Source organism: Chinchilla lanigera, unplaced genomic scaffold (genome assembly GCF_000276665.1).
Source record: "Chinchilla lanigera isolate Chin_1 unplaced genomic scaffold, ChiLan1.0 scaffold00009, whole genome shotgun sequence".
NCBI classification, from domain to species: Eukaryota; Metazoa; Chordata; class Mammalia; order Rodentia; family Chinchillidae; genus Chinchilla; species Chinchilla lanigera.
Genome location: NW_004955410.1, coordinates 34,480,453 through 34,494,110, shown reverse-complemented (window position 1 = coordinate 34,494,110; position 13,658 = coordinate 34,480,453). Strand labels below are relative to the sequence as shown.

At 34.4% G+C, this 13,658-nt stretch overlaps 1 protein-coding gene across 2 annotated transcripts in view; it reads left to right on the top strand.

The window, feature by feature from the left end:
- The window catches only part of Exoc4 (exocyst complex component 4), a 734,966-nt gene that overhangs the window by 178,680 nt on the left and 542,628 nt on the right, over window positions 1–13,658 (top strand). For both annotated transcript variants that reach the window (XM_005377540.2, XM_013510636.1), the window contains exon 8: window positions 11,776–11,921. In XM_005377540.2, the coding sequence (XP_005377597.1) occupies window positions 11,776–11,921 (146 nt within the window). The remainder of the gene's footprint in view (window positions 1–11,775; window positions 11,922–13,658) is intronic.

Genomic DNA, 13,658 nt, shown 5'->3' with positions numbered 1-13,658 from the left:
AACATTCTAAATATTAAGTTCTTAGTAGGTTAGGAAATGATTTGCTTATTTTATTTCTAACAGGAAGTTTCTTCCATACTTACATAACCTTATTGTGAATTTTTAAAGAATTGTTTCTTTACCACTATCTTCATTCTTCATCTTTTGGGAAGAGTTGCTTTGTACGTTGTTTTTGGTCAGGCTACATATTATAAAACATAAAGTTCCTTCACTGTTAAGAATAGAACATATTTCTAAGGTGGCAAAATGTGATTATTACTTTCTCATCAAGTTTCAAGTCATATGACAAACCTCAGGAATCCAACCAGCCGGATTCCTGTCACTGATTTTCAGTTCAAAGTATCATGGTTGACAAGAAAAAATTATTTTATTTTCTAAATTTGTTACCTGTAGAATCTTTTTACTATAACAAGTTCTAGGCTTCTTTGAAGCTGTTCCAGAACTGATGAATTTCAAAATTTGAGGAATAGAAATGAACTGATAATCAGTGATAAAGCTGAGCTTGTAGTAGTTCGGATAGGTAAGTGCTGACTAGAGTTTAAAATTACATGTATAATTGGAAGTCTGTATTATGTTTCAACATTACTGCTACTTTGACTTAAAAATTAAATAATTTATTAGTGGTCCTAGTGATATTTTAGACAATAAAAGTAACAGAATTTTATGCAATATAAGCAGTGCAGCTCTTACCTTGTCCATCATATCCCAAACCATAAACCTGTGTTACTTATTACTTTGAGAATTACTAGTTTTTAAAAATTAGATTGTCTTCTATTTTAATGAGAAAATTGTCAGTTTATTCTCCGGTAACAGTTATTTTCTGTGTGTGTGTGTATACCTATGTGCTACTGGAGATATTGCCCACCATCTCATAACTACAGGGCAGGGGCTTTACCTCTGCTATACCCCCAACCCTAATTTGAGACTTAGTGATTATAATGGAGTTAACCTCTGAGAATGTAAATTGCAAAAAATATCATGTGAAAGATCTGTTTCCTACCATCTTGTGCTAACCCAGAATGTCCTTGGGTCAAACTGTTGTTTAAAGATAAGTACATTTTTATCAGTTGAAAGTAAAATGCAAAGGAAATGAAAGCCACTCCTTCCCAGGAGTCACTCCTAGTCATTTGTGATTCTAATTTCTGCTTTTATGTTATTATAACTGAATTTAGAATCACTGTATTTATATGGGTCATTAGATTCTAGAGAGGCCAACATGTGAGTAGAAAATGTTTGGGTTATGATTTCAGATGAAAGAATAGCTGCACCAAGACCAATAAAACAGGCAATAATTATTATAGCTTCATATGTGAAAGGATATCATTGCCTGGACTGATAAACTATTGCTTTTGTGGAATACACCATTATAATTTGCACTATGTGATCATGTGGTCAAACAATGTTCAAGTGGGAAGGGAACTTCAGGGAGCTACTGCTATAGACTGAGTATCATAGTACATTGGATTCTGTACTAGTGAGTGAGTGTTTGATGTGGGAGCCAAATTAGGAGACTCTTGAGTTGAATACCAGTATTTTTTCTGCATGGTGCAGTTAATCATTTTGAACTTAATGGTAGATGTGCCTTTCCAAATCCACAAAGCTTAAGACTGGACTATAGTTAGTATGGAAAGTATCACAAGACAAGGACACAGTAGGTGGTTTGGGGAATGGATTCAACTCCATCTAGCACTTAGATGACAAAGGAAAGTGTTTGGCGTGGTGCTCAGCTCAGAGAAAGTACTCATAAGTATTGTTTAAACTAATAGAGGGAGTTAAAGGAGTAGGCCATAGCCCATATGAAGAACCAGAGATAAGAGCCAATTTAGGACTTGCTGGTTTGGTGGTACTTTTGAGTTGTGATGTTTATTATATTTTTAAGGTTAACTCTTTTTTTGCAGGATTATTAGTGTTAGCCAACAGAGAAACTAAATGTTATAGCCCAAGGGAATAGAAGAATAGTAAAGAGCAAGCAGAGTTCCTTATTCACCTGTGTATGTTCAGTACCTATTACAGGTCTTTGCATTCAATACATGAGCAGACACATTAGCAGAAGGTTGATATTTGTGTTGGGCCATGAAAGGGAGCTGAATTTGATTTATCTGAGGGAAATGAGGTGGCTTTTCCAAGTAGTAGAACTCTATGAAGAAGATACAAATGGTGGAATGAGATTTTTGTGAGACAACCAACAGGGCAGTCTGATTATTGTTCTTGGTAGACATTGTGGTAATGGTTTATAAGAGGTTGTTTCTAAAGACAAATTCCTTGGAATTTTATGTTGTGCTCTTCCTAAGGCCTGTCCAGATTGTCTGTCCTGTTGAGTAAACCTACATTTGGAGAACTGGGTCCTAAATGAGACTAGGCTTGTGGGTTTCATCTGCATAAAAAGCCTTTATTCAGTTTGTATTGATTGAATGCACATGTACACAAACTCTCAGCGGAAACTTCTTTGGGGAACACAAAGGAGAATTCATCACTTTTTTACTGACAAATTCTGTCTTGCGGACTAATATAATTCCTACTCAATAGCCCTATTATAATGCTGCTGTTTCCCAGAAGACTCCACCTAGAAGCAAATGTGTTAGATTAGAACACGTGTCTTTCTACAGCTTAGAGCTTATCATATTGATTGGGATCATTTTCTCAGTCAGATTGTTGGCAAAGCTTTATTGATACTTGTTGAATTGAATTAAATGTAAAATCCCTAGATACAGTTCTCTGGAAGAGGGGAAACCCTTCCCACCCCCTAATCCCCTTCAGTACTAAGGGATTAAACCCAGAATCTTTGCACTGAGCTACATCCCCAGTGGATCCCACCCCCGCCTTTTTAAAATGAGAGAGGGTTTCCTTGAGTTGCTAAATTACATGTCCTCGGCCCAAACTTGGGATCCTCCTGCATCAATCTCTCAGAGTGCTGTGATTATAGGCATACAGCAAGATATGAAGCTTGAACTCTTCTCCTGTAGAGCTGGTATATTCCATTGAGAGACATCATGGCCTGTGCTAGAAATTTTAATAGCATTGGTAGCTGTAGCTCCAACAGCATGTTAAGAATCCATGCTTTTTTTTTTTTTTAAGGTGTGCTGTAGATACTTTGTATTGACCAAACCCTGAATTTTTCTCAGATTTTAAGAGGAACAAGAGAGAACTAAAAGTATAATCAGAAATTAAAAAGTAGGGCTTCAGAAGGAATTATTTTTCATAAATGTGTACCTAGATTAAAGCATAATTATTTACCTTTATTTTCTAGGTAGTACATTGCAAATATTTTCTGATTTTGAATTCTGTACTTATTTTATCTAGAGTACTACACAGCTCTTCATTTCATTCATTATCGCACTCAGTGGTTGTTTACCTAGCTCCTCTTAAGCTGGAGAATCTGAGGTTGAGTGTTAGAACTGGAATGAAGACCTGACTCTGAGGCCTAGGGTTGCCGTTTATTGCACTGCAGAATACAAGCGTCACATATTTTGTGAAGTGCACTCCAAAGACATGGTTTTGCTACTGTGAGCACACTATAATTGATCAAATATATTCTTTCAAGGAATCATAAATTCTTATTGGAGTTTGAGAAGATGTCATGTTCATTTATCAACATGTCACTCTAGGGACACAGGTGCAGCAAATTTATGGAAGAAACGCCTCACATATTTCTTGAGCCACATAAATATGAAACAGAATTGATTAAAAACTTGTGACTTTAGATTACTTCTCAGATAGAGAGCAATTAAGATCTTTCTATAGAAAGCAATCCACTGTGATTCTCAGGTTTTTTGTAGCAAAGGCAAGGATTACGTGTGGGGACACCGCAGAAATTTTTGGAGACCTACAGATGTCTTGTCAGAAAAGAATATTAAGGCATTTCTTCTTTGGCAGAGAGAATATTGTACATTTTTAGTCAAGTGCATGATTAACTTTGACATTTGGAAATGGAACTTCACGTAAAAATAAGCATGGTACTTCTGCATGTTTAATTAAGGTGTTTAGTTCCTGTCAAGGCTGAGTTTTTTTCCCCCTGTGAAGGGCAATATATTCTCAACTTCTGAAATTTCAGAAACCTGTACTTAACCTTTAATTGTCATTCCATTTACATGGAAATATGATTAACAACTTTTAAAGTTCATGAGCTCCTGGTAAATGCAATTAAGACCTTTTTGGATTTTATTATTAAGAGCTGGTATTTAAAGAAGACTAGGGCCTGGCTACTATTGCTGTCTTCTCTGTAGCAGGATGTCTTAAACAATTAGCAGAGAACGTGAGGTACATGAATTGTACTGTATTGCTTCTGCATTAACATGGGTGGTATTTAAATAGCATGCTGTCTTTTTCTTTTCTGTGACTTTCTTTATAGTGTGAGCTTGTTACTGAGTGGTAGAATAGTGCCAAGGGTAATTGGTTGGAGCTCTTGCCGTTTTCCTAAGTGTTAAGAGTTAAGCAAAAATCCTCCTTCCCCCTTGCTGTTCTCAAGTCATGTCATGTGGAATCATACTAATCATCCTACTTAATTGAACTTATTCCATCTTTTTACTGGACGTGTTAGCCTTTTTTGAGAATCAAAAATTGAAACATTGTTAATTGAGAGAGAAATAATTCATGTATGTAACTACTATGTTCCAAATACTTAGGCATTGCAGCTGTTCAGCCATTGCCTTTGGGTCATAGGGGCAGAGGGTGAACTCTTTTGTTGACGCAGAACATGTAATATAATGTACAAATTGAGATATTTAGTGATATATGGGAAATGAGAGATGTATTAGTCAGCTTTTCCATTGCTAGGACAAAATTCCTGACATAAAAAACTCAAAGAAAAAAAGGTTTGTTTTAGCCCAGGATTTCAGAGGTTGCTCAACACAAAAACAGCTTGGCAAGAAGAAAACTGCTCAATCCTTGGTAGCTAAAACACAGCAAGGAAGGGGCTGGGACCAGAATGTCCCTCCAGTGACACACCTCCTCCAGCCACATCTCACTTCGTAACAGCACATTTAGCTGTGAACTTACCAAGGGGAGCAAATCTGTGATACTCCAAAAGCCCCAGTTCTGAACACATGATACCTTTGGGGGGACATTTGTAGATCTAAACCGTAATGAAGTGCAAATAACTGAAAGCCAAAGGAATATAACTGGATCATGTAGTGCCAGTTGGAGAGCACACCCTACTTAATTATATAATTTAGCTTCCGTTTCCTGATGCATATAATGTATCAGGAATTTCTTTAGGTATTTCATGTATACAGGACACTGCTTATTAGAATTTACAGAGTTGGCAAGAAAAAGCAATGAAAGTATTAACAGAGATAAACCAATAAAATATATTACATAACTATACTGTTAAATAATATTGGAACCTTTACATTATCTCTGTACTAAAAAAATTCAACAGCATAAATTGCTTTTAAATAAAAGATCAAAATAAAATGTAGAAATATTTGAAAAAATAAAGATAACTAGGAATACCAAGCTAGAAGAATTAATTTTATGCCAGAACTATCAATGAAGTAGTAGTCCATTTTTTGAATCTAAAGATTCTATATGTACTGTAAACTTATTTAAATGAGCAGTGCAGTTCATTTGATTGTTTTAAATTGTAGTCTAATCTTAACTGCAGTAAATGAAATATTTTAATGCTACATTTTGAATTAACATATAGCATTTTGGTAAAATGCTGTATAATAATCACAGACCTATAGTAAATGTGATTTTTTTTAAAAAAAACTGCTAAAATATATTTTTTTGTTTTGCTTTAATCAAGCTGTGGATAGGTAGGGTTTTCCTTTACAAATAATTTAATATTTTGCTCAGAGGATATATATCATTACTTTCACACAAAAGAATTTTGCTTGTGTTAGAGAAAGAATTTTGCTTGTGGATTCAGAGGTTGACATAGCCTAGAAATGAATGCTACTAAGGTTTTTAACCTTCATAAAGGTTTTTAACAGGGTATTTCAGCTTGATATGAAATAATGGTGGTACAGGGCAGTATTAGATAAAGTGCCTTCTAGTCACGCTGGGAAGTTAAGAGATAAACATGGGGAAGATAAACTTCTAGCTGTGTGTGATCAATTGCCAATTCTGGGTAATCCTGTATGGGTCCTGTAAGAATTTGGATGATTTTAGATAAACTGATGTCTCAGAGAAGGTTTTGTGGATGGGGTAGGAGCTGAACTGGTCCTTGAAAGAAGGCTGGGGTGTAAGGATGTGGGAAGGTCATTCTAGTTAGAAATAACATGTATAATTCAGAAGAAGAACCTTACTAAATTTAACTAGATCTTGAAAGAGATGGATCCTGGTGAATTCATGTGAATTTTTCTTTATGGGCTTCTTAAAGAAAGGTGCCATTTACTTTTTTCTGTTCCTGGTGCTTTCTTTCAAAACCACATTACTCCCCACCCCCAGTCTTCACAACATACTCCTTAAATCCCAATGGGAAGGCACTTAACATAGTTCCTATTACTCCATAGGTACAGAATAAATATTAATTGAATCTGAGCTACGTTTGCTATTTCTAAAGATCTCAATTTGAATGAATGATAAGCAAATATTTTTATGTGTGTCAATATTCATATATTACAGATAACCAATATGAAAGGGTCTTTAGTAACTGAACTACTAATTGAAAATGCTCGGTCTTAACTACTTAATTTAATAAATCTCTCTCTCTTGAGAGTAATTTTCATCTTTCCCAAGATACATTAACTCTTTCAGGTCACTAGGGTAGCACTTACCTCATTGGAGCAGAAATTTAATAACTAGGATTCCTGTAATGTGAGTAAATTAATGTACCTCAAAAGGCCTGAAGTTTCACCGTGGGCGTTGTAGTTACACTCTGAGAAGCTCATCTGTGACTATGCAACATCAATAAATAGCTGCCCTTTAGACCATCTTCCTTTCAATTTAGGTAACCTACTAGATAGTACCCTCTTTAAGATGTGGTGTTTGGCATCGCAGAGATGCAAAGAGAAGACATGGTTTGAACTAACAGGCAGCGGAGAAGGCCAATGGCTAGAAGATAAAATCCTTGAGAGATCCAAGCTGTGGTATAGGTTTCAGTTAGAGTGAGATAGCATAGTTGACAATTAATAAAAATGATAGCTTTTGGAAGGCAGGAATCATGACATTTTACTCAGTGTTCTCATATTTATTCCTTCATTCACATATATATATATATATATGTGTATATATATATGTATGGATATGAACAAGTGTATGCATATGTATGAGAAACATGAGTAGCTCAATCCAAAACATCTTTTATAATTTCTTACATGTGCCATGTCTGCTGTATGTGAATATAAATTATTAATATCTGCCAGAAACTGTAACAAAATTCAGCTAGCATCTTATGGAGATATTTTCGTGGTTGCCTGATAGCCTCAACTTGTGTGTCAGTCTCCTGGCGGGTAAGAATGAATTATCCTACCCATAGAATGTTCCGTACGGACATCTATTGGGAAAATAGAGGCAGCTATTTGCAGGAGTAAGACTAAGAGGAAGTGACATAAAAAGACCACTGTGAAAAGAACTTTTAAAACAAGAAGACAGAGATAACACTTCTACAGGAAGCCAAAACTTCAAAGGTATAGTATCTACCTCTTTCTTCATGCACAAGGTCCCATCTTTTTCATGCATATGAACTCTGATTAGTAACATCTGACTAGAGCTAATGTGGTTCATTAAAATCAGTTAAAGTCTACTTAGCACCATCACTTTCTTGATCTTATTCCTTATGTTTGATAGATGGAAGCAGTAGTTACAGACAGGAAGGACCCCCTGCTCCCAGAAAAGAAATTCTGACTTGATAAATAACTTTTAAGGAGATGGGACATAATCTAGTTTTATCAGTTGGTAATGGTGTAAAAAAGAACTAACAGAACTTAGTCTTACAGAGGTTGATTGGAACTTGATCAAAGGAATGATTATATTGACCCTAATCTGGGAACATGTTATGGCATAGAATGACCAAAGTATAAGCTAGGATTACTATTTGAAAGGCTGTGTCATAATCGATGTGAAGGATAATGAGGATCTGATATAAAAGGATCAATATAGGAATGAAAATATTTAGAAAAGGAAATGATCATGAAATGTAAATAGTATAAAAGTATAGGACTTGTAGGTAATTTGGAGAGAGTCACAGCTAACCACAAATTTTGATCCTCAGGCTGGGGGAATTCCTCCGTACTATAACACTTTGTTTGGCAGGCACAAGGCCATTGGTTCAATCACAGTACACACACACAAAAATTATGGGTGATCAGAAAAATGATAATGGCTTTAACACAGGAGGGACACACACACACACACACACACACACCTACACACACACAAATAAGAGAAAGATCAAGATCAAGAAACCTTTATTTCCTTTTCTCCCTCTTCTTTGAAGAGAGGTGGTAGTAAAGTTTGCTTCTTCAGACTGAGTTCGTTGGGTCTGTTTTCACAAATTCTTTCAGAAAACAGATGAAGGAACCTTTTCTAACAGATACTATTAAGGCCAGTATTATCTTAATAGCAAGGGCAAATATATCCTAGGAAACTATAGAGCATTATTTCTCATGAATATAGATACAGTTATCTTGAGCAGAATGTTAGCAAATTGAACCTATCAGCATATTAACTACATTATATACAATGATTAATTGGGTTTTGTTAAAAGAAAGCAGTTAATGTAATACATGAGAACAAGGGACCAAACCTATGGAATCATCTCAAGAGACTCAGCAATGCAGTTGCCCTCCATTGATGATTTAACAAAAAAAGGAACTTTCTCAATCTGATGAAAGGCATCTATGAAAAACTTGTAGTTAGCATCATAGTGTATGTATTCTGAAATGATTATGATGATGGTTATATACCATGTGTATTTACTTAAAAATCAAACTCTACTCTCTAGTGGGTGAATTTTCAGTATAGGAATTAATACTTTAACAAAACCTTTCTAAAAGCTATTAAGGGATATGATTAGATTACAGATATTCAAGGATATATATCCTTCAAAGTGCTGATAATTTTTTATGAGCTTGGGGATATACACTTAGCAGTCCTAATGCAAGTTAACTTACAAAATATGGAAATCTCAACAACGCTGTACCTTTTCATATTATGCATTTCAGGGTAAACAATAATTCTTCATACTTTACAAGGCAATATATTCTAAACTAAATTTATTGTCCATATTTAACCTGTTCTCCTGTAGTCTTGGTTATTGTTAATGGCATCACAGTAGTTTAAGTCCTTCAAACATGTACTCTTTTAGCTACTGTTTTTATTTCTCCTCTGCTTTGCAGAACAACTGGTTAAATTTTATTTTCTGCTTCTGCATTGATTTTCAGGTTTATCCTTCATTATATGAACATAATTGCATCACCACTACTTTAGTGTAAAACCTTTTTATTATCATCACAGTATTCTGTCTTAATGGGCCTTCCCTTCTTTCTCTCCTCCCTTTTTAGTATTTCTGTAATCATTTGGTTTTTTTGGGTCCCAGTGTCTTCTTTAATTTATTATTGTATGTACTGCCAGATGAACTTATGTATAGTATATTTATCAACATGTTATCCATCTGTTCAAAGCCGTTTTTTGCCTCTTCATTTTGTACTTGCCTTTAGTACATGAGCTTGGTTTTAAAGGTCCTTACAAGTTTGTCAATACACTGTCTTTCAGGCTTATCTCATTGTTTATTTTTATGTCACCTAAAATATTCACTGTTTACTCTGATACCCTTTTTCCTCAGCACTATTGTTTTCCTTTTTCTGTTCCAGTTGCCATGTTTTACACATTCTAGGATTTTATTTTTGTCCTTCTGTGGTGCCATGATCTTGAAGACTTTATTTATTGTCCTAAAGAGGCATGACCTGGTCCTCCTATAGCATTTCTTTATCCTGATGTTTTACTACTTTTTCCTTTGTTTCATAGTTATCCCCATTATCAGCTAAGCACATTTAGGGAAGAATATATTTTTGAATCCTCTTTTTATATCTAGAAAAAGAGAATTCAAAAAATACCTTGAAATATTCTAGAAATACCTTGGATAAATATGTTAAATAAATAAATATATATTTAAGATAAGTGAAAACTTTTTTTTGGATGTTGTTTAAATCAGGTCTTTTTTGCTAAGAGTTCTGTTGGAAAACAAGAAAAAAAAAGAAGCAAAACTTGAGGTCTTTGATGCAGGCTTTGCTGATTAAGTGTTTGATATAAGTCCAGGATCTACATGTATACTCTTGGAATTTTTTCTTTTATTTTCCTCTGAACACCAAAATAATGAGCTATTCAAAAGACCATACTAATAGTAGTTTTAATAGTACAATTGCCATTGATAATGAGTATAATTAAGTAGGCAGCCATTCCATTTTCAAAATGACTTTTTTTTTAAACTGCAGAATATTTTAGGCCTTATATATGGGAAATTCGACTGCTATTTGAAAAACATAGCTTCTTCTCTGTTTCCTCTGTTAATATTTCATTCTGTGGCAACTATATGGGGGAAAACCTGGTAGTTTTTAGTAATTGTAAATGGAGGTCTTAATTTAATTTTAATATTTATTTATTTATTTATTTATTTATCTATCTATTTTTGGTACCATTGAACTCAGTACTTGCGCTTGCCAGGCAGGCACTTGTGCCACTGAGCTATATCTCTGGCCCAGAGGTCTTAATTTTAAATATTGTTATATTGTTTTACTACTTCTGTTGTAATGTTTCCAGGAATCAAGGTGACAGTTTGAAAGATGTATTATCCTGATTTTTATTCTTCACTTTTCTCTGAATTTTCCTAGATATTATACTGTATTTGAATGCTTCTAGTATGAATGAAGTTTTATGGTTAAGACAATAGGTTTTGGAGGCTGTTAAACATGGTTGAAATCTTGACCTGTTATTGCAATGTGAGTGATTATAGAAATGATTTCATATATTTCAATCCCTGTTAGGTATTTTTAGGAACTCTAATGATTTCTGTTATAGATGTATAATTTTCTTTTGTAGCAATGTGAACTCTTTAAATACTGTCTTAGAAATGATAGAATAGCTGATTCAATGTCAGTTCCCAACCCCTCTAAATCTAACATAAATTGATTCTATAAGTAGGATCTATTTGTAGTAGTTGGTCAGAGAATCGGTTGCTTTTCTTTTCATTTCAAGATGGAAGTAGTCCTGGAAAGCTTGCAGATTATGACCTGTGAGCTTCTTTTAGCCTCTCTCTATATATTTGTCTTTAAGATGTTTGATCGAACACTTACCCATTGTGCTGCTAGAGTGAGGGGTAAGAGCATCGTCTTTGGAATCAGTCCACTGTGGATTACTTTGTAGCTCCTGAACCTCTATGAGCTCCATTTCTTTATGTTACAGCCTGAGAACTTCCTTGGTAACATTTTATGCTTTAAATGAGATAATACATTTACCTGCTTTAGCACCTTGCCTGCAGCAGAGTGAGCCCATAGTAAATATTAGGGCTTGGTGGAGAAGGCCAGGGTAGTTTAGAATAATGAGGATTACATTATGATTAAAGAAAGATATTAACTCAGCATATTACCTAGCATAAAGTAGATGTTAAATGAGAATATACCCTTTATCCTCATATACCTACCATACTGTTTGCTCTGAGCAGGTTACAAGTAGATGGCTTTCTGGCTATAATGATTCTTGCTTCAGATCTCCAAATAGAAAAATGAATAGCCTGGTTACTATGAATTTATGAATGTCAGGATTGATGTTTTAGAATTAGATGTGTAGACATCACATTAAAGATGTATAAATTAAGCTGTTTGTCTGGTTATACAGATGCTGTTGACTGAATATTTGGACATGAAAAATACTCGTACAGCCTCAGAACCATCAGCTCAACTCAGCTATGCTAGTACTGGACGAGAGTTTGCAGCCTTTTTTGCCAAAAAGAAACCCCAAAGGCCAAAAAATTCTCTTTTTAAGTAAGTATTATTCTGCTGCTAAGAAAGCAAAGTGTCAAGAAGTGTTAGATCCAAGGAGGATGATTTTCTGCTTTAATGATGGCCATTACTTTCTCCAGTTAAAGCTGATATGAAGTAATTTATAGTAAATATATATATTTAATTTTGTTTATTTTTTATGTAAGTCAGTGCGACAGTTTTTGAATAGCTATTTTAGAATATGGTTATTGGACTATCTAGAACTCCTAATAAGGGGCTGGGGATTTAGCTCAGTGGCACAGCACCTGCCTGGCAAGTGCAAGCTCAGGAGTTCAATTCTTGGTACCGGAAGAAAGACAAAAACAAAAACAAACAAACAACAACAAAAAAGAACTCCTAATAAAAATTTCTTAAATTTATTACTGGGGAGTTTTATATAAAATTAAGGCAAATGAAACTCTAAATATTTGTAGAAAATTTTATTTGAAACAAAATAAAATGATGCGTGTCGGCTTTAAGCCCCAAGTACTAAAAAATAACCTTTGTTAATGAAGTTATACAAATCTCCCTACCTTAGTTCTATTGGTATTTACATGGTTAGATGTTCAATTAAAGAATAATCTGAAAGTTTTTAAAAAGTTACTCTCTTGGTTAACTCCATAAGGCTATATGCTCAAGCTATATGTCTCTTGGTAACACCTAATAATTGATACTATTAATGTTAATGTTGGTATTATTATTTAATGATTGAATGCTCCCTATGTGTGAAGCACTATACTAGGTGAGTTTTTCAAAATAATGTTAATTAAACATTATTTTGGTTATAACATTTCAGCAGCAACACTAGAAGCTAACATTTATTAATGCTTTACTATGTGCTAGCTGACACTTTTGCCATTTTTGTGAATTATCTCTTTTTCTCATTTTAACTTTATAGGCAGCTATGCTATTTTTAATCAAATTGTCCATATAAAAAATTGAGACCCAAGAGAGGCTAAGTAAATTATGTGTAATCACACAGCTAACAAGTGGTAAAAGCAGGATTTAATTTCTGGCAATCTAACTTCAGACCTGTGTATCATTTTGAGGGGTTAATATATATAAAGTTATATTTATAAATACAAGAAGTATTGTTCTAATTTTTAAAATTCTTTTGCAGTAGCTAAAGCTCTAGTATATTTTACTGTTTCACCTTTGTCTTAGTTACTTTTCTTTATTGCTGGGATAAAATACCTCACACCCAAAGTTAAAGGGGGAAAGGTTTAGTTAGCTCATAGTTTGTAGAGGGTCAGTACCTAATCAACTGGCTGGCTCCAAGGCAGAGTAGCTTGGCCAAGAACAGTTCCTGGTGCCCACAAGCTTCAAAAGCAACAAGGGTGAAGGAGAAGAGTCTCTTTTTGTCCTTTATATTGTATCAGTCTACTGGGATTAGAACTGATCCAGCAATCACCCACTCTTAATCTCAGCACTTCACACTCTAGATTCAGCCATCTCTGCAAAAGTCCTGTGATCGGTCACATGAGGCTTTGGGGGACATCTAGACATAGATCATAAGAACCTTCGTGATTTATTTTACTGTGGATTGATAGTACTCATAATAATTAATGAAAGATTCAAAGTCAGTTTATCTTGTTTAATGGACAGGAGAATTACTACATTCCTGCCTGAATGAAGTTCATTCTGTTTATTGAATACAGTCCTTGTATTTTGTTTATTGAATACAGTCTGTTTATTCATTGTTTATTGAATACAGTCGGTTTATTCATTGATAGATGCAGT